Source organism: Biomphalaria glabrata, chromosome 5 (genome assembly GCF_947242115.1).
Source record: "Biomphalaria glabrata chromosome 5, xgBioGlab47.1, whole genome shotgun sequence".
In the NCBI taxonomy this organism is placed as follows: domain Eukaryota; kingdom Metazoa; phylum Mollusca; class Gastropoda; family Planorbidae; genus Biomphalaria; species Biomphalaria glabrata.
The window spans coordinates 46,585,175-46,609,523 of NC_074715.1; the positions used below are offsets into that span (position 1 = coordinate 46,585,175).

General features: G+C 34.8%; 2 protein-coding genes across 10 annotated transcripts; one reads left to right on the forward strand and one right to left on the reverse strand.

The window, feature by feature from the left end:
- The first annotated feature begins 3,571 nt into the window (after positions 1-3,571).
- Positions 3,572-14,547, forward strand: LOC106068316 (uncharacterized). 6 transcript variants are annotated; one of them, XM_056029104.1, is made up of 6 exons: positions 3,572-3,693; positions 4,558-4,804; positions 6,386-6,581; positions 8,822-9,076; positions 12,007-12,155; positions 13,204-14,547. In XM_056029104.1, exons 3-6 carry the CDS (start codon positions 6,386-6,388, stop codon positions 13,396-13,398), a joined length of 795 nt encoding a protein of 264 aa, XP_055885079.1. In that variant the 5' UTR covers positions 3,572-3,693; positions 4,558-4,804; the 3' UTR covers positions 13,399-14,547. The 6 variants fall into 6 exon arrangements, with proteins under 6 accessions (XP_055885079.1, XP_055885081.1, XP_055885077.1 ...); XM_056029103.1 differs by lacking the exon at positions 3,572-3,693 and adding an exon at positions 4,066-4,307; XM_056029106.1 differs by lacking the exon at positions 4,558-4,804 and having other exon boundaries at positions 3,577-3,633.
- On the reverse strand, positions 14,289-23,488 carry LOC129926264 (uncharacterized). 4 transcript variants are annotated; one of them, XM_056029111.1, is made up of 5 exons: positions 23,238-23,488; positions 22,291-22,382; positions 21,182-21,293; positions 16,751-16,862; positions 14,289-16,164 (listed from the first exon to the last, which is right to left on the reverse strand). In XM_056029111.1, exons 2-5 carry the CDS (start codon positions 22,334-22,336, stop codon positions 16,042-16,044), a joined length of 393 nt encoding a protein of 130 aa, XP_055885086.1. In that variant the 5' UTR covers positions 22,337-22,382; positions 23,238-23,488; the 3' UTR covers positions 14,289-16,041. The 4 variants fall into 4 exon arrangements, with proteins under 4 accessions (XP_055885086.1, XP_055885085.1, XP_055885087.1 ...); XM_056029110.1 differs by having other exon boundaries at positions 22,291-22,507; positions 23,238-23,487; XM_056029112.1 differs by having other exon boundaries at positions 23,382-23,400.
- Between the last annotated feature and the right edge of the window lie 861 nt (positions 23,489-24,349).

Here is a 24,349-nt window from a genome sequence, read left to right on the forward strand (position 1 = left end):
CCAGGCTCAAGAATATGTTGATGGGCCCCTACCCCCCCCCCCCCCCCCCAATTGACTAATATTTTGTGTGAAAAAGAAATCCAGTAGTTTGTGTGTATCGTAACATGTACTAAAAACATTTCAATGCAAGTTCACGAGAACAGCTTACAGAATCATTTAAGACCAAGTTTAAGTAGGCCTACTGTTTAGCACAGTGAACATAATGCACAAGGGGCTGCTTTTGTTGGAACACTACCAGAAGGCTATTGTACTGTCCGCTCATATTGAAAAACCATCATTGCCTTGGCATCGTAAGTAATTTTAAGAAAGATGGTGATATTTTATTACTTAAGAGTATTTGTTCAGCTAATCCTGCAGACTTCTGGTTCTCACAAATATGAAAACCTACTCTCTGATTGCAATCTCTTTTGGGTATTGCTTCATCGGAGCTCACAAAACAATTTCAGAAAACAATGTTAATTTTATCAACTTTTAGTTTTCTTTGAGTATAGTTCCACGTGTAAACCATGACTGAGGAAAAATGGCGCAGATTGGATCTCCATTAGGTGTTTTACTAAAATTGCATTGCCCAACAGTTTTGAATCTGTGGGTCGAGGGCTTGTGTTTTTGTTTTCTTAAGAATTTATGTACTGCTAAGACATTGTCGTTGTTACTTGTGTTGCCTAAACTCTTTGCAATGACCACTAAATGAAAAGTAGGCCTAGTCAAAACTTAACAATCACTATGCGATGAATTACTTTCAGTCAGTAATTGTCAACTTCTTCAATGTGCTCCTCGTTTGCATCATCCACTGTTCTCAGACTTTCATGTTGTCTGTATTTTTGTCAAGCTTGTTGGTGAAGTTAAGTCATTAGTAGGCCTATCTTTTTTTTTTTTTTACGATTCGGTTGGAAAACTTGCAACATTGGTGCTGTGTCAGGGTATAAACCAGTCGACAAAGCAGCCATTCAAGGGAAAGACACTATTCTAACGGTAATTCCACGATAGGCTAAATGTAATTATCGCTCTATCTTAAAATTTTTTGTTATATTATATAAGATAAGATAAGTTAAGGCAAACATTGTAATGGATATACCGGAACGCCAAACTGCGCTTTGATGGACACGTAAGTTAAAGTAACCACTGTGAGTAGAAAACTCAAAATGCAGACACATTTAAACATCAGCCTATATTATCGAACCATCAATGTCATTGTTTCTCAGTCACATGACTGATTTTTTACCTTTACCTTTACCTATCCCTTAGTCTGTTAGACCGTTGGGGCACCAAGCAAGATTCTTCGACTGTCCTTCTCCATTCCTCTCTGTCCTTAGCCTTAGTTAGAACCTCATTCAAAGGCATGCCATTCTTTTATGTTGCCCTCCCATTGCATTCTCTGTCTGTCTCTTTTTCTTTTTCCTGGTACTGTTCCCTGCAGGAAGGTCTTAGCGAGCCCCGAAGACCATGTGATATGGCCATACATTTTTAGCTTGCGTTTTTTTTACGATAGTTAGCAGGTCATCATGGGGTCACTGTCTCCTCTTGGTTTGCGTTGCGGTCTTTAAATGTGACACCTAGGATCCTTCTGTAGCATCTCAATTCCATTGCTAGGATCCTCCTCTCTAGCTCTGCAGTCAGCATCCAAGACTCGCAAGCATATAAAAATATGGTCATGACCAAGGAGCGCCTCATCAGTCTGATTTTGGTGCCGAGAGCTAAGCCCTGTGGGCTGTGCGATTCGGGCCAGTAGTTCGGGTTTCGTTCCCTCATCTGAGACAATAGCTCCGAGGTATTTGAAGCTGCTAACGCTAGTCAGCTTCTAACCTCCAATGCTGATGCCTCTTTTAAAGCCCTGTTGGCTATTAGTCATAATTTGGATTTCTTTCGGCATTTATTTGCATGCCATATTCTGTGGAAGTCTTCTCGATGCGTAGCACCAGGTCAGCTAGTTCTTCTTCTTCTGTCTCTTCTAGGCCATCAATGTCATCTGCGAAGCGCAAGTTAGTAATTCTTCTTCCTCCAATACTTACAGTACCGTCATAGCCCTCGAGAGCATCTTCCATTATCCTTTCAAGGAATATATTGAAAAGAGTTGATGAAAGTAGTCAGCCTTGTCTTACTCCAACTGGGGTTCTGAACCAGTCCCCAATATTACTGTTGAAGTACACCGCACTGGTGGCATACTTTAGAGGTTCTGGATAACTTTAGTTATGTTTTTGTTTATGTTGTACTTTTCCATTGTCGCCCAGAGTGCCCCGTGCCATACTCGATCGAAAGCTTTCTTAAAATCAATAAAGACATGGAAAGATTCTGATTTTATACTATTGAAAAATGGTACCTGTTATAATTGTGTATGTGTTTCCTAGGTGACGATAATGAGAAGCTAGCTGATTGGTTGGTGGCTGTGAGCTGTAGAATGATGAAATATGAGATGATGTGTCGTAATGCTGTTGTTAAGAATGGCAGATGACCTAGAGACATGAAAGAGTACAGACATATTTTTATATTGTTGTGAGTTACATTTAGTTTAACTATTAGTTTATTTCATTACTATTTGATCTAGATCTCATTTCAAGTTACATCTGTGACTATTGTAATAACTGTTACATTGAGAGTTATATTGAGTATATAACTTGAACAAACTTCTCAAGTGAACAACTGTGCTTTAGAGAAGTTCGTTTAAGGTTTAGTTTTTATACCAAACAAGCAAAATACTCAAATACCCCACCTCCCGATGACAATGACGGAAATAAACAATAAGATAAACCTAAGTTTTTGTGTGCTCCACTACAATGAGTATTCACATTTTCATATTTACAATTGGGCCAACATGTGTGAGAAAAAGCCATGAGAGGGAATTACCGTGATAATCTCGTTGGGGTCTACTATTGTTCCGTAGAAATAGACTTTAATCAAATTTAAATTTTTGAATCAAAAAGAAAAGTCAAAATAAAGAATGAAGCAGCCATGTCATGCCCTACATCTAATGCCCTTATGCTATCCTTCAAATCTTTATACTTTCCGCACTGATGCTAAAACTACAGACCTATATACTACTAATATTGATAAATAAAGATGGTAGCAAAGTAATTTTTTTTTATGAAATTAAAAGTAAAACAATAAAATAAAAAAAAAATAATAGAAATAAATGTTTGGCACACACTAAACACTAATGAGCAGACTATTTTATGTCTTTGCAATAAAAAAAATATTAGCCATTTTTTTTATCAACCAATCGGTGTTAAGAATTTATTTAATATAATATATTTTTTGCCATCTAAATATCAATAAGTTTAATGAATAAACCATTTTTCAAACACTTTTTTATGTCCTTTTTTTTCCTTCAATTAAGTCAATATATTTTTTTTTAATCCGGACATTATTAAATTATCGTTTGATCTGATAACATTAAAGAAGAAAAAAAAATTGTCGAAAGGTCTACATTATTTAAATTTGAATAGGCCCCTTAAAGAATGATTTTTATTTTATTTATTAAGCTCATAAAACGTGTGTTTTTCTTTTAATTCAAACTATTTATCACAAGCTTTCCAATAACACAATGACGTCACCATTTTTGATCCAATAGTCTGCCGACCTGCTTGTCGAACGTGTAACGTCTGCCCACTCTGGAGTGAGCTGATCTCTAAATAAAATGTGTGTATTTATTCACTAATATAAGTTTTGTTTTTCAAAAAAATATATTTCTTTTACAAGGTAAGTAAATTACTGTTGTTTTCTTGTGAAGCGTCTTTGCGGAAAAATTTCTGAAACAATTTGACATTTCCCCCTCATTATTTAGATTTCGTGTGCTAGCCATATATTTTCAGTCCCTGTTGAGTTCTGATAGTGTTTCTTTGTTTTCATGATGGCTGAGCTCATCAGCTGAGTTAAAACAAAGAGAACGACTCAGAGACTGAAAGAATTAAAGGTAAAACTAAATAAAGACCTTTCACAACTTTTATATAACAACATTAACTTTGCCTTTCTAGATAGTCAAAGTTAAAATTGAAAAGGTCAAAGTTGTTTATCTTTATTTACAATAGTTTAAAAAAGTATTCACCTCATTATCATAAATTATGTGAACGTGAGTACACAGTCGGCAGCTAAAATCGCACAGTGGCACAGCACAGCGCCCAGCATTGAGCTATCAATGCAGTAAATGAGGACTGGGAAATACTTCATTATAATGTGTGGACAATATAATACAAAAAAAAATATTGTGTTTAAGAAGAAAAAATAATTTTGTAAATGTATAAGATTTAATAGCGCAAGTTATAAATGTGTTATTTTAAGAAAGTTTCTTCTTATCTATGGTGTTTACCTCACAGGTTAGTGTAAATCTTAAAAATTTAGAATAAGAAAAAAAAAAAAAAAAAAAAAAATAAGCTATAACTATCAATCTACAATTATCAAATATTTTATTTAATAAATGACTATAACATATTATTAATGCTAATAGCTAATACAATATGCATATAATAGTAAAGCGACGAAATATCGACCCGACGCCATATTGCAATTTTTTTTTTCCGTCTTCTGTTCTCTATGCAACATTTTAAAGTTAGAATATTTTCTTAGCTAAATTTCCAGGAAAAAGAAGCAGAAAATTTGTGTAGTGATCTATGAATCTTGACATTTGAACTTCTGTGTGAAGAAGTCCACCCCTAATCTGTTAATGTGAGGGTGAGATTAGGATAACAAGGACACACCATTTCTCAGAAAAATAATTAAAATTCTTTTAGCATTTCCCTAAGTCTACGACAGTCTACGAAGTAACTCCAGCAGTCAACCGTCTTTTATTTTTTCAGCGCTGAGTTTATGCAATGTAATTTGTTTGTTCATATAATAAGCCTAAGAGATTACTTGAAAATACAAGATATGTTTATGCAAATATAGATTTTAATCTATACATGGTTGGGAGGGATTTTAACTTTTCCTTTGTCGTTGGTTTCATAGTTGATTCTGACCAACCCGCGACACGAAATTAAATAATCTTACCAAAGGTTTTAATCTTGGTGAATTTCCTTGTAATAAACTTCAGTGGTAGGTAATTTATAGAGTGATCATCGTTAAATGATTGTTTTCTTGAAGGAACCAACACAGGGGATCCTATAGAGACTCAGGAAGTTAAGAACTTGTTACAAATAAATCTACATAAGACTGTAAAAAATTCACTCACTCACTTTATGCGTATTTGTGTGTGTATATATGTTTTTAGTTATGGCAAAATACATCTTTATGTAATAACTTTTAACTTGTTTTATGTCTGAAGAAAACAAGGACCTCCATACTGTTTTAATGCAAAGATTCTCTATTCCATCCTTTTCATTTAGAATGTAAATTTTGTTATGACAGATTAAAATGGCTATAACTGGTTTGAAAGATTACTGAAGTATTAACATGTTTTTAAATATTGAACTAACATAGAAAGACCCTTCGCTTGTACGGTACAATAACATTAGGCCTTCATAGTCTCATTGGTACTGTTCATTCTATTTAATAACTTAAATCTTTACTCTAGATCAGGGGTTCTCAACCTGTGGATCGCGACCCCCTTAGGGGTCCATTGACAATTTGCCAGGGGTCGCCTAAGACCATCGAAAATATGGATTGTTTTTGTCTATTCTTCTATTGTTTTGTGGATGGGGGTCGCTGAAGAGTGAGATTGTAAAAAGGGGGTCGCCGAGCTTAAAAGGTTGAGAACCGCTGCTCTAGATATTCCCTCTAATGTTAAGATTTTTATACACATTCTGTCTTGAAGAAAATGTATTCTTAAAGTGTCTGGATATACAATATGTGCATGGCCCTTATTTAAATTTTCGGACGTTGTTATAACTACCCATGGAACCTGAGATGAACTCCAATTGGTGACAAGGTCTCCCGTAGTGCCCTGGTAAGGAACTCTGCTGTTTGGCGTAGTGCCTCATAGTTTCCGTACAAACATAGTGAACCTATGATACGTCTTCCCGCAGCTCGTGAAGCTGCGGACACTCTTGCAAAACGTGCGCCACCGTCTCTTCTGATTCCCCACAGTGTCGGCAACGGGCATCAAAATTTGGCCGGAATCGGGCGAAGTACGCACCTATGGGGCGCCACCATCAGTAGGGTGCCACACGCAGAGAGGCGCCAAAAAATTATTGTAGATATTTTAGTTAGGTAATAAATTCTGAGGCTATTTGTATCATATTATTATTAAGTACATTTATTTACACGCCTATATTTCTAGATGATATTCATGGAAAATGTATTCATGTATTATATTATTATTAAGTACTTTTTATTTACATGCCTATATTTCTATATGATGTTCATGGTCAATTGGGGGGGGGGGGCGCCGCCAATAAAGTACCTTGCCCCGGGCGCACGTTTTGCTCACTATGCCTCTGATTGGTCATTAAACTTTCAGATGTTTTGCTGCCTGCCACGTCGGGGATGGACCACAGTGACCTCCAGGGAAGAGGATGAGAAGCTCGGTCTCCAGCTTGTAGACTTGGAAAAGATCGTGAAAGAAAAGGCTGTCCTGGCGCTGGACAGCAAGCGCAAGAAAGTGTCAGACCTTAAAAACCCAGTTATTCATTGGCACGAGGTCAGATTTAACTACGGTGAGTAAGTGAAATTAGGTCATATCCTGTGAGTAGATGCCACTATCGCCACAGATGATCTCTGTGGACTAAGGTACGACAATTTGAGAGAGTTTTATGACTGTCAGAAATTAAAGAAAAAAAAAGGACATAAACTTGTTTTTTTTTTTTCTTAAATATATGTTTCTTATATTCACATCGGATCTAAATCTTATAATAATTACTTTCATCATTTTGGAATGTTTGTTTTTAATCAAACGATCTTACCGAATGATCGCCCATGTGTGTACTTAAAATTCGACTCTCCGGCTGCCCTATGGTAAGTGGGCGTGGATGCTGAGCAGTAAGTTGCTTGGCTTCCGAACCGAGATGTCCAAGCTTCAAATCCCAGTAAAAATTTGGTATTTTAAACTTTGGGATTTTTAAGGCGCCCCTGAGTCCACCCAACTTTAATGGGTAGGCTACCTTACAAGTGTAGTTGAAAAAGTAAATTTGTACCAATGCTCCTTCTTCCCTAGTGCTATTAGAGCATTGAATGGGTTGCCTGAGCCAGCCAAGAAAACCAGTGACTTGGCAGAATTTAGGTCATTCGTTAATATGCATGACGCGCAGGACGTAATCATGTTCTTTTTTTAAGTAACATCTGTATTATATAAGATAAGATAAATGTGGTTGATTGTTATGCTGGCCATAATCCATGGGCCACAGATAAGGAAAAAATTTTCATCATCTGCTATTATTTCGTAAGGTCTAAAAAGGGTTCTTTGCATTTTTTTTAATAGAGAGAGTGGATTTTTTTTTTTTGGGGGGGGGGGGGGTATTTCGAAGTATTTAATTACATAGTACCGTTATATTTACAAGTTATGGTTCAGTGTGTTATGTATTATTGCTACTTTACTTTTTAGTCTTATATCCTCCAGAATTTCTAAATGTTATCGATTTTACAAATTGTGTTTGACTAGCAGTCAAATTGAGAAAAAAAAAACTACTCCTCCTGAAAAAGTGAAAACTTAATGATAATACTAAGTCTTTGTTGAATCTAGCGTCTTTGACATTGGAGAGTAACCTGAAAATGCCCAATACAAAAGTGTTTATTGCCCCATCCTAAGAGAAACAGTTGTGTTATTGGTTTAAAATTTGGGGTTATGCCCCATTAAATAGTGCATTGATACAAAGGGAAAAGCTCGCTTAGTAATCTTGACTTGAAAAAATATTTAAGGAATTTAAATGTAATATTTTTTTTATTACCAAAAAAGATTTTGTTCAACGGGAAAGAAGAGTCTTCGCTTGACCAGTTACCCTCTGATGTGGAATGTAATGTTTGTCAAATGTTTCACTTGTTTCGTTCACATTTAAAGATAATTACATCCTAGCCCAAATCTCTTGCAGGACATCGGACGATGAAGGCGGGCTGGGTTGGAACGCAGGACCACCGATCCATTGTTTAGAGCTCATATCTCACGGCCAGGCAGCCAGATATATTACTTTACAGTAAAGAATAGTCATCAACCGCATAGCTTAAACAAGCAAAAAGTGTAACAAAAATTACTAATGCTTTATATTTCGGGAACTGCCAAACTTTTCCTTAACTCTTTCCCTCCTATTTGACGATATTATCGTTAATTTGACCCCATTATTTTTTTTTTATAAACATTAATTTGTGTTATATAAAAAGAGCATGCATTCCCATTCAGTTCTATACCAAAATAAAATATTTTCTGATGACCAAGTAGTAGATGTTTAATAATAACAGGGATGAGAACGATAAATGAAGAAAATGACTAACTCCGTCGGATCATAAGGAATAATTACGGAGTCAAAGAGTTCATCTTTGATCTCAAGGACTATATTATTGTATTTTAATATTATTGTTAAGGCTTCCGCTCGGTGTTAATTCTATGAAATATAACTAGTGTAGATCTACGTCTGACTGGAAGTAATACTGAACTCAAACTACTTCAGTAACACCGGCGAAAGGCCGAAACAATCAAAATATGTAGTCGACGCTGATGTTGTTCTACAAATATATTTAATCATCAAGAAGGGAATCGTCCGATGTCAGCTATGTCCGTAAATCCGTATATCTATTCTACTGCTCTCACGAAGCGTCTTCTTTTTAGCGTCACTTAGAGCGTTCTTGTTTTTTAACCAACCTTACGTCATCGTCGCTAAGTAAAACTTTCCCCTTATTCCCGAAACAAATAACTAATTCCTAATCATGTCATAACATATAACAGCCACAATAATAACATTCCATCCAGGTGACGTCAGATATGTGAACCAAGGAGAGCCTCCCAAGCCTACATCCAGGCTTTTGTTTGCCACGACCTACGTGAATGACACGCCCACCGTGAAGACATATGACCTCAAGACGGAAAGGTCCACCACCTCCAGCTGCGAGATGAACTTAACCAAGACTTACACGTTTGGGACTGAAGTCAAGCTAGGCCTCTCACCTGTGATCAAGCCGATTGACCTGGACATAGGATTTAAATCTGAGTTAAGCAACCAGACAGGTAAATAATAAGTAAACATTGACTTGACTGCTGAAAGAGTAATATCTTCTTCTTTAAGAGATGTTTTTTTTTTTACAAATCATGTATGAATTCACTACGTCTGTTTGTCTGGTACAAATCTTAAACACGATATTTCTCCCAAATCCCATTCTCAGATCAAATTGAAACTTGGGACAAATATTAATTTTTGAAAATTATACACGAATCAATAAAAAAAAATAACCAATTAGTTAATTTATTAGATGTAATTAATTATTTTGTTACAAGGAAAAAAGAAATAAAACTTGCAGAATTGAGAGATATGTCAGTGATTGTGTGATTTTGTTTGTATTTTTTTCCCTTGATTTTTAATGACTGTTCATCATCATCATCATCAAACTCCATTTGAGGTCTTGAGAGGCTTAAATCCTCTCTTGCAAAAGGCCTGGACATCAACCCTGCTGTACACGTCACCATACAGGTCAAGAATTTTTGGTTTCCCAGACCTGTCGAGGCGGAGATCAGCAAGTCTGTTGCAGTCAAACAGAATATGAGGCATGGTTTCCGCAGCGGGGCACCGTGAATCGAAATTTGGCCATAGCCGTGAGAAATATGAGCCAACAGGACAGTGGCTTGCACTGTGCTATAATAGCTTACTCAGGCCTGGACAGCCTCCACCAGGGTGAAGTGCGGTCAGGGCGCCTCATGCGCTCCCAGACTCCACAGGCTTTTTGGGACTAGTCCCAATACTCAAACCATTTTTCCATTTCTAGTTTTTTAATTATAGCCAGGGCATGATTAAAACTTACAACTTGTTCAGTTGGTGGAATTTGCCCTCCCTGGTGGGCCAAGGAGTCTGCAATAGTGTTGCCAGTCACACCTATGTGACTTGATGCCCTTGGTGCCATAGCGCTGCTTTATGTTGTGTGAGGCCATGATGAAAGTGTCAATATTGGGGCATGGTCCAGGGCTTGGCAAAGCCTGTAAAACAGATTTTGAGTCAGTGACCACAACAATCTGTGTTGCCCTCAAATGCCCCTCGCCGAGTTGAGAGTCAATGACCTTTAAGGCTTCACAGACTGCCATGGTCTCCGCATCAAAATTGCAAACACTATCACATGGTCCAAAGATTTTTACTGAGTAAGAGCCAAGAAAATCGATTGTAGGCTTCATAGCCTGTTCTTCCAGAATCCATCAATGCCGACCCATCAGTATATGCAAAAATAGTACTGGGCTTGAAGGCATTAATGTGCCAGAATTTGAAGGCCGTTAGATGAACGACTTAGCTTAGTGGCATTAGGGTCTACTAGTTTAAATCGTACGTCTGGGGTCGTTGGGCGACACCAAGGGGGAAGGGGATGAAAGCGTTGAAAGTTTTGTCGGTTGGTGGAGAGGCCAGCTTTATCAGATATTCTAGTGGCATGATGCATAAAAGACTGCATCTGGATAAGTCTTCCAACCATCCACTAATTTAATGACTGTTAGAACTTTGTCTTAATTGAATCATATTTTCCTAAATATGTCGAAAGTCAAAATCATTGTTGAATATTTCAAATACAAGACTAAATATCGATTTCTAAATCTAGTCTTTATATTTTACACAAAATCCTCTCTGTACTTTTTTGGAGGGGTGGGGCTGGGGTTATTTTCAAAGAGATCTGCAATTTCTATTCTGCTGGTTAATTTGAAATACTTTGAAAGGTGACCAATAAGAATTTAGATTTTAGTCTGGGATGCTATTATAGTTCGTCCATCGTGGTTCGATGATAACCACTTTTGTTATCCAGGGGGCTGAGGGCTTTGCACTGGGGTTTTATGCCTCCTCATGTGGCTGGTGAGACCTATGTGAGCCAGGAATCTTCGGCTGGGCAGGCTATTTCAGATGGAGCTAGTGTCATTGGCCTTGCTTTTTTTTTTCTCTGGCGCTTTTCTTCTGCCAGCGTTGTTCTCTTTTCCTCAGCAATTTGTGCGCCAGATTTCACAGTGCGACGCCATGATGCTCTGTCGTGTGCTTTTAACTCCCGGGTGACTGGGTTTACTGAACGGTTTAATCTGAAAGAACTTCCAAAATATGTTAGTTTCGCTTTCAAACTATGCGGTCAATAGGGCAGATAGATGTAAACGTCATCTGTTTCTATGGCTCATGGTTAACGAAGGTGTCATGGGGCCATTACAATGACCATCCGCCTTTACTTTTCATCAACTAAGATCAGGTGCCCATTAGAGCTGGGTGGACTCAAGAGGCACTCGAAATTAAAAATCCCAATCTTCAACTGGATTTGAGCCCGGCACTTTGGTTTGGAAGCTAAGCGCTTTACCATGTAAAAAAAATATCTACATAAAACAAGTTACGAAGGCATTTCTAGTTGAGTAATTATTGATGATAGCTTAGATGGTAGTGTTTTTTTTTATTACATAGGAGTTTAAAACTGAGTAGATTTTTTCTTCTGTCATGTTTGAACTTTTACTACTTAATTAGTTTTATCGGCAAGTAAAGAACCATCCAGATTTTAATGTTCTAAGAAATATGAAAGTAAACATCTCATTGAATGTATTTCTTCGAAATTCTTTACTTTGGAAGTAATGAGTGGCTGATTGCCGAACCGCTTGACTACTTTTAAAGGGGGCTCGAGTTTGAATCCCGCCTCGAGCAGAGCTGTTTTGGTGAGCGACTAATTGCAGCACGGTAGCCTTCTCCCGGATACCCATTCCTCCTACAGGTCCACATTGCCAGAGATTGGACCAAAACGACCTAACCGTTTATTAACACGCAATATTCAAAAACAAGTTTAAAAAGCGAATGGAAAATTAGTAATCAGTAATATTTTAACTCGAATAAATAATATTTTTATTTCTAGTTTAATGCAAATATTTTTGTTTGGTTACACAGTCGAAATATAAGAAATTATTAGAGTTTGAAAAGAAGATTGAACTTTATTTTCAATATGTAGGTCTCTCCCGCAAGGCTGAGCAAACATTGACCTGGGGAGTTGATAGTGAGATATCTGTCCCTTCCGGAACACAGACCACGGCAGAGCTTCTCATTTATGAAGACAATTATGATGGTGAATTTGAAATGTTGACAACATTTGAAGGGACAGTAAGTTCTTGTCATGTAGCTATCTAAATATCTGATAAAGTCTTTCTGTATGATGTACGCATTGGAAATGTAGTCTTCTTGAAGCAGCCTGGAAGAACCAATGACTTAGCAGAGTTTACGTCTCAAATTAACATACACCAGTTATCTTATAATTTACAGACATGACATCGAAAGAGATGATAGTTACGTCCTACGCATTTCATGTGTCTAGCTAGCCATGCATGTTCATCAGTGACTTAATCTCTGCTAAGTCTCTGGCTAATTCAGGTAATCTTTATAACAGCACTAGGGAAGAAGGAGCACTTGTACGAATTTGTACTAGCATATGGAATAAGAAATGTGACTTTAGATTTGTGTCTCACACATAGACATAATTATCTTTTTTTTTTTTGAAGGAACCGACTTAAATTTATAAAATAAAAAAGAATGCATTCATTTAAACGAAACTATGCGTGAACCTCTCATTTTAACCATAATAAGCCTAAATCTAATTAATAATGGATTTACTCAGCCGGAACTAAAGTTCCCCTTTCAGACCTTGAGATCTATAGGGCAGATGATGTTAAGGTCATGTTTCTTTGGCCAACAGTTAATGAGCAGGGTGTCATGTGGACAGCACAACGACCAACTGCCTTTACTTTACCCAACAAAAGTCAGGTGCCTATGCCTTAAAAATCCCGAGATTCGAATCAAGGAACCCAGCTTCACAAGTTAACCACTTCACCCCCTCCAAGTTACTGTGATAACTATTTTATATGCTGCCTTTACTTTACCCAACAAAAGGCAGGTACCATTTAGAGTATAGTTGACTCAGTGGTGTCCTAAAAATCCCTAGATTCAAATCCAGGAACCCAGCTTCACAAGTCAACCACTTCACCCCCTCCAAGTTACTGTGATAACTATTTTATATGCTGTTATGGACCTAGTATTTGTATCACCAAAATAAGCCTTATGTTAAAAGAGAAATTTATTGAAATTAAGGGTATACTCTACACCTACATAAGAAAACTTAAAATCGCATTGCAACAATTTTGTCATGTGTCCCCAGGTAATAGTGACTTACAAAAACAAGAGAACCAAAGAATTTGTTGGCAATGTTTTGTTGAATATACAGACACTATTAATTGATGATCAAAGGTTCTCAAAAGATGATAAGGGAAGGCCAACGTTTCTAGTCAAGGGAATCTGCAAGTCGAGGATGGGTATCAACCAATTTATCAAAATCACAGAGACTAAACTCTAAAAGAGTGGACTGCTGACCAATTTCATTGGTCATATTTATATACACTGTGATCTACGAAGCAGTTTGATGTTACAAAGAGAACAAACAGGACTTTTGTACTAAAGTAGGCCTATTGGCTTTCTTTATTAAAAAAACTGTATGTGTGTGGGGGGGAGTTAATTTATAAGTTTGTGTATTTTTTAGTTTTGTATCTTTATGTTATATAGAAAATGGATTTGAAGTGAGAAATTGGAAATATGTGCAGTTTTAGTTCTGTTATGTAAATATTATATTATATCAATAATGATGTTTTCAGCTTTTACTTACATGTATATACATGTATTTCATTTCATCATATTTCATAAATTAGTACAATGCAGAATGTAATAAGGTATGATTTTTTTTCTGTTCTTGCATAATGAAACAAGTTTAGTAGAAGATGTGTCTGCCACTTCAAGAGTGATTTCAATGATCTTTCTTTTTCCATATCACTGTCTTAAGCAGACATTTATCTTTGGATAAAATGCATTTATATATAAATCAATTGTTGATACTGCCATATTTGTCTAGCGGTTCTCCTAGAAGACTTCATGAAACTTTAAAAAAAAAATCGCTTCCTTTTTTGTTTCAAAGAAAGAAGTAGTAGAACTAGCATTATGAGAGCTTAACATTAGCTCTTGAGTTAGATTACAAATGTCTTCAAATATTTCTAAAATGTAAATGTACTTAGCATTTACAGGAAAAACCTTTGTTCTTACAAGTTTCCTTTGAATGTCACATATTTACAAATATCAGATTGATTTTATGCATACATAACCATTTTTTTTTCTAACATTTATAGCCAATGTTTCTATACAATAAAATAACTACTTAGCATTTAGCAATCAACAAGAAGCCATGAAAATATCAAGTTTTTAGAAGTTCTAGATTTTTTTATTAGATAAAGCTTGCCTCAAAATAATGACTAAATTCTTAAAATAGTTCATAAAAATGTGAAGCAAAAAAATAAAATTACCAAGAAATAAAATTATAAAACAATGTAAATTTGTAAAGTTACCAAAAAGTCGGGCAGGACTCAAAGCCATACAATCATGTTGACAAAACATGACCAGCAAGATATTGCATAAATTTGTTTATGAATTTAAAAAAATAAACTCAACATAATACGTGTATTTTTGTTTGTTGTAGAACAACTATTGTTTATCTCGAGCACTTTTTTATGTGAACATGAAAAGTAAAGTAAAAAGAACACATTTCAAAAAGAAAACATCAAAGGGCATACTATACATAATTTATAAAAAAAATTGAGATTGATAAGCTATAAACAAAAAAACTATTTAAAAATGTGAATTGGTAATAACAAAAAAAAAATATTTAAAAATGTGAATTTTTAGTAACAACAAAAACAAAATAGTTTATATCATATTAAACAATAGAAAATCATTATACTACACTAACTATTTTCTAAATATTTTTTTTTCCATCAAATGAATAGAACAAAATGTATGAATGGAAAGAGAAGGTAGACAACCAATTCTAAAAGATGTAAAAATAAAGTAAACAAAAATTTGTATAGTGTAGAATTGTTAAACTATCAAAATATCCATTTTCTAAAAATTCTTTTCAAGATTGTTGATTATGAATAAGAAACACCTAATTTCAGGATTTAAAAATCATTTTCATGTTTGCGACTAAATTTTGATACATTAAGAAATATTTCTTTCATCTGACTTAGTAACCCAAATTTTTTATAAAATGTCTATATCTTTCATATTTTACAATGGTAGAATACAAAATTTTTTATAAAGATAACAAATTTTACAAAACCAAATTTATTATTCTAATAACATGGTCACATAGGATCGAGTGTGAAGGCTGAGTAGTACAAGTTTAAATCTCCATTATGTCTGGGATTTTAAACTTCTATAATAAGTACCCAACTTGAAGTAATGACGGTTGGTCGTTGTGCTGGCCACATGGCACCCTCCTTAATAGTTGGCCACAGATACATTATCTGCACCCATTGATTGCAGAGTCTAAAAGGGGTTCCCATATTTTTTTTTTTACATTTTGGATGAAGAAATTAAAACTAGACTCTATGCCCTGTAATCTCTACAGTACACACCAACATCAAACACACATGCCGATGAACCTTTCTTCTTCTTCTCAGTTTAGAGCCAAATGTGTAAGCAAAGTAATGAAGTAGTAAGTCAATAATTTATAAAATGCATTTTTTAGCAGCATAAGGACAAAACTTCATGAACAGTTATTGCTGTATTTTTTTTTACATTTATATGCAAAAATAAAACAAAATAATCAAATCAAAGGTCAAATTTATCTTAAAAAATGAAAATCTAATAAATATTTGGTTCTATGACTAGCTTCAAGAGTATGAATAAAACTTAAAGTGGATAACAACATGGTCCAAAGTAGTTCAGTTTTATGCAAATTATTCTGTAAAATAAATTAAATAAATGTATCAATTAACTTAGAAAAAGGGATAGCTTTTTTATGTTTTTCAATAACATCTCTATGAATTTTTAAGACTCTTAATTTTATAATGTACATAATAGGCAGTTTATGCTTAAGAAAAATCATAATTTTTAACTAGTGAAATTTGGTTTATCTTTGGGTGTGGCTTGAATGTCAAGTGCGAGGAATAATTTAATGAGAGCCTTCGTCATTACTGTCAGCTAGTGCTCTCACTTTTGTTTCTCGTATGAATTTGTCCCAATCTTCCGCTTGACCTTTTTTCCTAATAAACATTTTAATGGCTCCATCTTTGATCTGTATAGAGAAAAAAAAATTGTTCTTAAATGTAGCAGGAAGACAGTAGGAAAAAAAAAGGACACTTGTTTCTGTGGCTTATGGTTAACGAGGGTGTCATGTGGCCAGTACAACGACAAACCACCTTTCCTTTAACCCAACTAATGTCAGGTACCTATTAGAGATGGATGGAATTAGAGGCACCCACAGATCCCAAAAGTAAAAATCCCAGTCTTCACAGGATTCAAACCTGGGACCCCCGGTTTGGAAGCCAAGCACTTTACCACTAAGCCACCACACCGCAGTAGGAATTAAAGCTCAATTGTTTTTAGAGCTGATGTAAACCAGTGTGTTATGTAGCCACCAAAATGACTAAATGTCTTAACTAGTCCAATTAATTTAGTAAATATCGAACCCTGCAATGTCTCAAGAGCAGTACCAGTAGTAAAAATTCAGGTTTCTACAATTTCATGCTCAATTTAATAGCCAATAGCTCTAATTACTTAGCCACATTTCAACCAGTATTAACTTGTCAATGACGTGTGTTTACTTATGTCACAGTCATTTCACTAACTTTTGTTGCATGACAATGTGTTCATTAACATACCTTATGATAACACTTCTCTGTGTCGATCTCAGGTAGTTTCTCTGTGTATGCTAATCTGTATTTTTTTATCTGTTTGTTTGGAAGCTGAACATCTGCAGTCAACAGGAACCCTCTGTTTAAAAAAAACATTTATATTAAATAATGTATACTTAAAAGGGTTGAAATATTCACTATTTGGATATTTTTAAAAATTGTACAATATATAATAATAATAATAATAATAATAATAATCTTTATTATCCGTAAGGAAATTTGTCTTACAATTTGTGCATTACACCAAACAAAAAACATTATAACTATAAGAAACCAAAGTGTACATTCACACCAGACGCAGACTCATAATTTACATGTGACAAAGTTTATACCAGATTGTTCTTATTTAATGATTTGATTGCCAGGGGAACAAAAGAGTGTTTGTGTCTGTTTGTCTTTGCTATCGGTGTCTTGTATCTCTTTTGTGATGGTAAAATCACAAAATCCTGACACAAAGGGTGATTCTTTATTTTGAGGATCTTGTTAGCTTTTTTATAGATGTTTGTCTCAAACAACTGCCCAAATGGGGTTTGTTTTTTGCCAATGATTTTGCCAGCAGCATTTAGGATTCTATTAAGTTTATTTTTATTTTTAATGCTCAGATTGCCATACCAGGCAGTGATATTGAAACTTAAAATATTGCAGATGTGAGCGTGATAAAACATAGCCAAGGCCTTTTCGCTAACATTAAACGAGGACAGTTTTCTTAGTAGTCGTAATCTTTGCTGCCCTTTTTTGCTGATATAATCAGTATTTGCAGTAAAATTTAGTTTATTGTCTAGGATAGTACCAAGGTATTTAAAGGTTTGCACAATTTCAATAGTCTCTCCAGCTACAGATACAATATCATTTCCCTTCTTGTCCCTACGAAAATCGATTATCATTTCTTTGGTTTTTTTTACATTTAATAATAAAAAATTATCTTTACAGTATTCCTCAATGTGTTCTAGTTCTTTGAAATACTCATTTACGTCTGAGCTCTCTGAGAGCAGGGCAAGAAGAGCCGCATCATCAGCGAATTTTGTGAAGGAGCAACAATAACTATCGGATTGAAAATCATTGGTGTACAAAATGAACCACAATGGCGATGTTACAGCCCCCTGGGGCGCCCCTGTGTTAACTATGCGTTCATTAGATATAACATTGTTTACCCTAACCCTCTGAGCTCTCTGGGTCAAAAATTCATTAGCCCATAGTATTATGTATGGACTAATCTGCAACGCTTTCATCTTTTCAATGAGTAAATGAAGTTGTATAGTGTTAAAAGCTGATGAGAAATCCATAAAGAGCAATCTTACATAAGTGTTCGGTAAGTCCAGATGTTTGTAGACACAGTTTAAAATATTTAGGATGGCATCGTCTACACCTTTACCCTTTTGGTAAGCAAATTGTAAAGGGTCTAACTTATTACAAAGATCATTCAGAAGAAACATTTTAACCAATTTTTCTAAACATTTAGACACAATGGAAGTAAGTGAAACAGGTCTATAGTCATTCATTTCCTTCGGTTTGGAAACCTTTGGCACAGGTACAATTATAGATGACTTCCACACAGGTGGTATCTCATGGTTTAGTAATGAAGTAGAAAAAATATCTTGGAAAGGTTCAGCTAGTTGTTCAGCACATTCTTTTAAGATTCGCCCTTTTATTCCATCAGGCCCACCAGCTTTCATTGGGTTGACGTTTTTGAAAATGTTACAAACTTGCTCTTTAGTAATCGCTAATTCTAAGCAGTTGTTAACATTGACATCCTCAAGGGCTTTGAGTCTTAGATAATTAAAATCTTTCGTGTCGAAGCGACAATAGAAATCATTTAACTCGTTGGCCAATGTTTTTTCGTCTCTTGTAGCAAGATTATTTTTAAATTTGACTTGTGCTCCTGCCATTTTGTTCATGATGCCCCACGTCTGTCTCATGTCACTTGTATTAATTGAGTCTTCCAGCTTGGTGCGGTAGTTTCTCCTCCCTTCCTCAAGAACGACGTTGAGATTTCGTTGAGCAATTTTCCTTGTCTGTCCATCGCCACTCATAAATGCTCTTTTCTTTTTGATTATTTCCCGTTTTATTTTTGCAGTGACCCATGGTTTATTGTTGGGGTATATCTTGATGCTCTTAGTACTGACACACATGTTTTCACAGAATTTGATGTAATTTGTCACTGCGTCGACCCATTCTTCCAGATTTGAAGTGGTCTCTTTGAACAAATTCCAGTCAGTGCAGTCTAGACATCCCTGTAGTTTGAGAATATTGTCTTGTGTCCATTCTTGTACGTTTTTTTGAATGATTTTTCCTTCTTTAAGTTTTGTACGGTAAGTAGGCAGCAGTTGTATTGTTTTGTGGTCCGATGATCCTAGTGGTGGCTTTTCACGAGATGTGAATGCTCCTTTGATGTTACAATAACATAAGTCCAGAGTTCTGTTTTCTCTTGTCGGACATGAAATGTGTTGATAGAAGGTGGGTAGGTCAACCTTCAAGGTGCATTTATTAAAATCACCCAGTATAACTACTGGTGCGTCCGGTGAACTTGTCTGAAACTCATGCACTACGTCAGCGATTATTGCAGCTGCAACTTCCGTTTTGGCTGTAGGCGGAACATAAACCAGGACAATGTAAATAACCCCAAAGTCTCGTGGCAAATAAAAAGGTCTCAATGAAAGCGCCAGTAGTTCTAGATCCGGACAGCACATTCTCTTTTTAACCGTGTAGTTGGTACAGTATTTGAGGTTGATGTACACACAAAGCCCTCCACCTTTCTTCTTCTTAGACTCAGCCGTTCTGTCAGATCTCACGCAAGAGAAACCATCAATAGCAATCAGGTTGTCGTTGTCATCCTCCTCTAACCATGTCTCAGTAAAAGCCAATAGACAACTTTCCCTAAAAACGTGGTCGTAGCGTACATGGGCACATATCTCATCCAATTTATTTCTTATTGAGCGGACGTTAGCTAGAATAATCGTAGGAAGTGGTGGGCGAAACCCTCTTCTTCTCAGTCTTTGCCGTAGTCCTCCTTTTTTCCCTCTTTTCCTTGTACTAATAGAGGAAGGGTAGAAACAATTTATATGTGCATAACACGGTGGAAGAGGCTTCCTCTTTGAACGAAGTCCGAGGAGTTGATCTTTGCTATAATGAATAGATCTAGTACTAGAACATCCGCCATCTTGGCTCGCCATTTTTCTTCTTTTATTTCTAACCAAATAACCAATATGTAATGTCCTATTGTAATTATTGTTTAATGCAACATATTTGTTTACTTAATTATGGCATTAACCAAAGCAAGATTCTGTATGAGACTTAACAATACATTCAAGTGTCAATTTCGACTTTGGCCAAAACAATAGTCAGCTTTGCTAAAATGTTTGCTGGTCATGTTCTATGTGTTCAGGATCATAATCTCAAAGGTCCATGGTTCAAACCCTGCCTGTGGCCAAGGACCAATGGATCTTCACTTCTAAAGAAATGTCTGAAAACAACTTTTCAAAGTGTTAAAAGAGTTTGATGAAGTCCATACTAATTATGTCTTACTAGAATTTGAATCAAATGTAATATTTATATTTACCATTCAGCCACCATTTAAAATTAAAATGTTTAAGAGTACTTTGATGTTTTACAAACATTAAATTTGATAACATGAAATAATTCACTGAAACAATTTATTGTGAACAACAGTATATTTGTTTGTAATTTTTGAATACCTACAGAGTCAGAAAATAAAGTTTACAAATAATACAAAAATATGTTATAAATGAAATGTAATTATGCAATCTCAAACGTAGCATCTAATACTTAATACAATGTCATAAAAGAAAGAGATGAACAATTAACTTTTTTAAAAGTATTATAAACTAAATAGATAGATGTATAAAAGTTATTTTCTGTTAAGTTATATCCATTTATTAATTTTATATTATTTACTATTAAACCTATAATTTAGTTATAATCTACAATTAATTATTACACTTCTTTGAATCTTATGCCTACATTACATAAGCTAAAAAAATTCAAATCTTGCTTTTGTATTTTGTTTTATAAGTTTCAGACATCTCTTCCAGAAATGAAAATATACGTCCTAATCCATACTTCCCGCAGGTTGGCAGGAGGTATGGAAGCAAATAGAATCTGAACCTGGGATCATCTGGACAGACATCTGAAGTTCATATCACATGACCAGGCAACCATCTTTCCAGAGACATTTCAAAATCTTGCTTTTCATCTAGTACTTTCATGTCAAATCATTCTTTTTTGTTAAAAATAGAAATAGATTGCATACTGAGCATGTAAAAATGTAATAGCATAAAAACAAAGTCACAATTAGTTTATATTGAAATAACTTAAAATGATAATTTATTACAACATATAAAACGTTATAAAAAACAAATTCTTTAATACAAGACAACTAACCGAAGCTTGTAATCCACTTTAATATCAGCATTTTTGGCAGCATGTTTTGATTTCCTTTTTAAATGTTCAATTACTATTTGGACAAGAACATCAGTTTCTTCATCATGAAAAGCTGAAAACAAAAATTTAAAGTTAATTTTCATCTTATCTAATGTAGCTGATCAATAATTCATAGAAATATAATAACGATTTAAAGTTACTCTAATTATCTATATTTAATATTTTTGAAATTTGCATCAATCTAACGCTGAAAGCATTGCGATATAGAGCATCCCTTATTTTTACATCCAAATTCTGATCTAGACATCTGGAACTTGAACTAGATCTATATTAGAATCTAGTATCATATACTCATATAGAGCTGGATTATTTCTGTATAGAAAACATAGTAACACACAGGGGTGGGCTGGGTGTCAAAAGATAAAGAATAACACTTGATGGCTACCTATTCGTGTGTTATGCGCTGTCGAGTGTTGTTTTGATGGTCGCAGGGTTCGAATAAATTAATAAACGCCTCACATGGCATGATCTCCAGGAGTAAATGGAGTTGTGAATGTTCCTTTGTGAAAGTTATCAAGATAATCATCAATGTTCCTAAATTGTTTGTGCCAAACTAGTGAGAAAATCATTAATTTTACTTTATTTTTTGGCAGAGGATTCCAGCAATTTTTACTCTTTCTCTCTCATTTTTTCTTAACCTTTTCCTTACATGTTTAACTGTTTAAATGATAATTGTGATTTGACAAGGTCAGGGTTTCATTTTTACTTTTAGATTCACATGAGTAGTTCACTAATATTAATTTGACATTGAAAATTGCTCATTTTGGCAGGCCCATCAGAATGGCCAATATCTGGCATTAGTCCAGCTTCCCTTATCACCCCCTAGTTACATTATAATAAGGCTTGTTATAAATTACTATAAATAATATAACATAAATATAAAATTATTTATTACATTATATTCATTATAATAATTTATGAACTTAGAATTTAGTAATTTTAGATCTCAAATCTGGATATTATTATCTATGTAGAAATCTAGTTTATATTTATAAAAAATAATATTATTTGTATTTTTATCATTATCAATTTCAGGCTATCTTACGTACCGTGGATTGGTACAAGAATTGGTTCATTTCCACAGCCACAAGCCATTAGGCTTAATATTACTATTACAAGTAATTAGACTAGAATCTTATATCTAGATATAGGATGTAGATTCTATAGGCTAAGGCTATGATCTTATATTTTATGGATAAAGACTCTATAAGTTATTAGTCTTTTAACTTTAGTTTAAGACTAAGAGTTTACTCTAAGTGACCGTGTCTAATAGAAAAAAATGTAGATTAACTCTAGACATATAAATTCTTATCTTATCTTCTTCTTATATAATACAGACGTTACTTCAAAAAAGAAGATGATTACGTCCTACGCGTCATGCATTTAGTCATGCATATTAACCAATGACTTATAGTTATAGCCTATAGATCAGAACTAGATCTACTCTACTAGAGTCTACTAGTCTCTAGATCTAGACATTAGCCGCCATTAGACTTTAGTTTAGACTGTTACTTCTATTTGACAATCAATATGAATAGAGAATAAAATGAATATAGATCTAGATCTAGTTCATCTATGACTGTGAATAAGATATTCATAGAGTTCATATTCATAGCGTCATACGGCTATAGTCATACTCATAGTGTCATACTCATAGTCACACAGAGTGATAGAGTAGACATACTAGAATCTATACTATACTATAGTTACTGTTTATTATAGTATATAATATTATATATATAGATCTAGATCTAGTATAGACTTAGTTAACTTAGTATACATCCAAAGTATAATTTAGATCTAGTAATATAGATCTAGTGACAGTCAAATTATTATAATATCTAGATTCTAGATCTAAATCTAATGAGGCTACTAGACTCTATATTCTAGTCTAGATCTATACTAGATATGTATACTGTGTATATTATTTTGGTATTTTTTATATTCAGTGAGTATAACAATAACAGTTCAATAACTTCAATATAATAAGGCATACAAATCAATTCTATTATTTTAAATAAGCCGGCCCGAAAGCCCTAGATTGGTTAGATCTAGACTTCCAGCTCTCGAGATCTAGTCTAGATCTATGTAAGTAGGCCTATCATTATAAGTAAGGCTAAGTCAAAGTGATTGATGTAACATTGATTGGAGCTTATCTCTTCGGAAATAAAAGAGATTATTAGAAAGTGAAAAAAAGCGAAACAACAACAACAAAAAAATGCCAGAGAAAAAGAGAGAGTGAGAGAAAGCAATAATTAACTTCCTCTAAGGACTATAAGAGAGCTGAGGAAAAAAATGAATTCCCATTTTAGTTCCTAATTCTTTTTTTTTTTCTAAGAAGCCTCGCATTTTTGTTTAAAAAATAATAATAAAATGTGTATCATTTATTGTCAAAAGACGCAAGACAGTAGGCTACATCAGCCATATCACAAGACCCACAGGGATCGCAAAAACCTTCCCGCAGGAAACAGTTCCGTGGAAAGAAGTGATAAAAAGACATCAACGAATGAACTGGCCTGTTAATGATAGATGATGAGTTTCGACTGTCCTATTGGGAAAAAACAACAACAGAGGAATAGAGGGAGATGGTCAACGGATCATATGTGGTGCCCTAAATGGTCAAAAAGATTAAGGGACATTTGAAGGTGACTTCTAATTTATGGCGGACATAATGTCTCTCTCAAGAACCAATGCGAGGTAGGGCTGCTTTAATATTGGGCTCAAAAAGGCGTTTTCAGCTTTCCCTCCTTGCTTCTGATGTGTTCCCCATTTGGGATATCGAGTATCTCTTATTTTTACGTCCAGCCATCTTTTCTATGAACAACGTAAGAGAAGGGAACTGCCTCTCTCTTGATATCTAAGAACAGCTGCTTACCGGACAAAGAGGAACGATTTATGGTTACACGAAGTGTCACAGCGCCCCTACGATAAAAGTCAAGTGACAGATGATTATGATGACGATCACTGACGTAGGCGGTTATTAAAAGAAATTTCTATAAATCAAATAAGAACATAAAACTAAAATGTTATTTAACCTTGGTTAGGCCAATAATAGAATATGTATCCTCTGTTTGTGACCCCTCAACTCAAGAAAACATTAAGAAACTG

Coding starts and splice junctions, on each gene's coding strand:
- LOC129926264 (XM_056029109.1), bottom strand. CDS start 21,767: ATGATTATCTTGATAACTTTCACAAAGGAACATTCACAACTCCATTTA. Junction 16,863..21,181: donor AAAGTGGATTACAAGCTTCG/GTTAGTTGTCTT, acceptor TTTTTTAAACAG/AGGGTTCCTGTTGACTGCAG. Junction 16,165..16,750: donor CAGAGAAGTGTTATCATAAG/GTATGTTAATGA, acceptor TTCTCTATACAG/ATCAAAGATGGAGCCATTAA.
- LOC106068316 (XM_056029101.1), top strand. Junction 6,582..8,821: donor CGAGGTCAGATTTAACTACG/GTGAGTAAGTGA, acceptor CATTCCATCCAG/GTGACGTCAGATATGTGAAC. Junction 12,156..13,203: donor TGACAACATTTGAAGGGACA/GTAAGTTCTTGT, acceptor ATGTGTCCCCAG/GTAATAGTGACTTACAAAAA.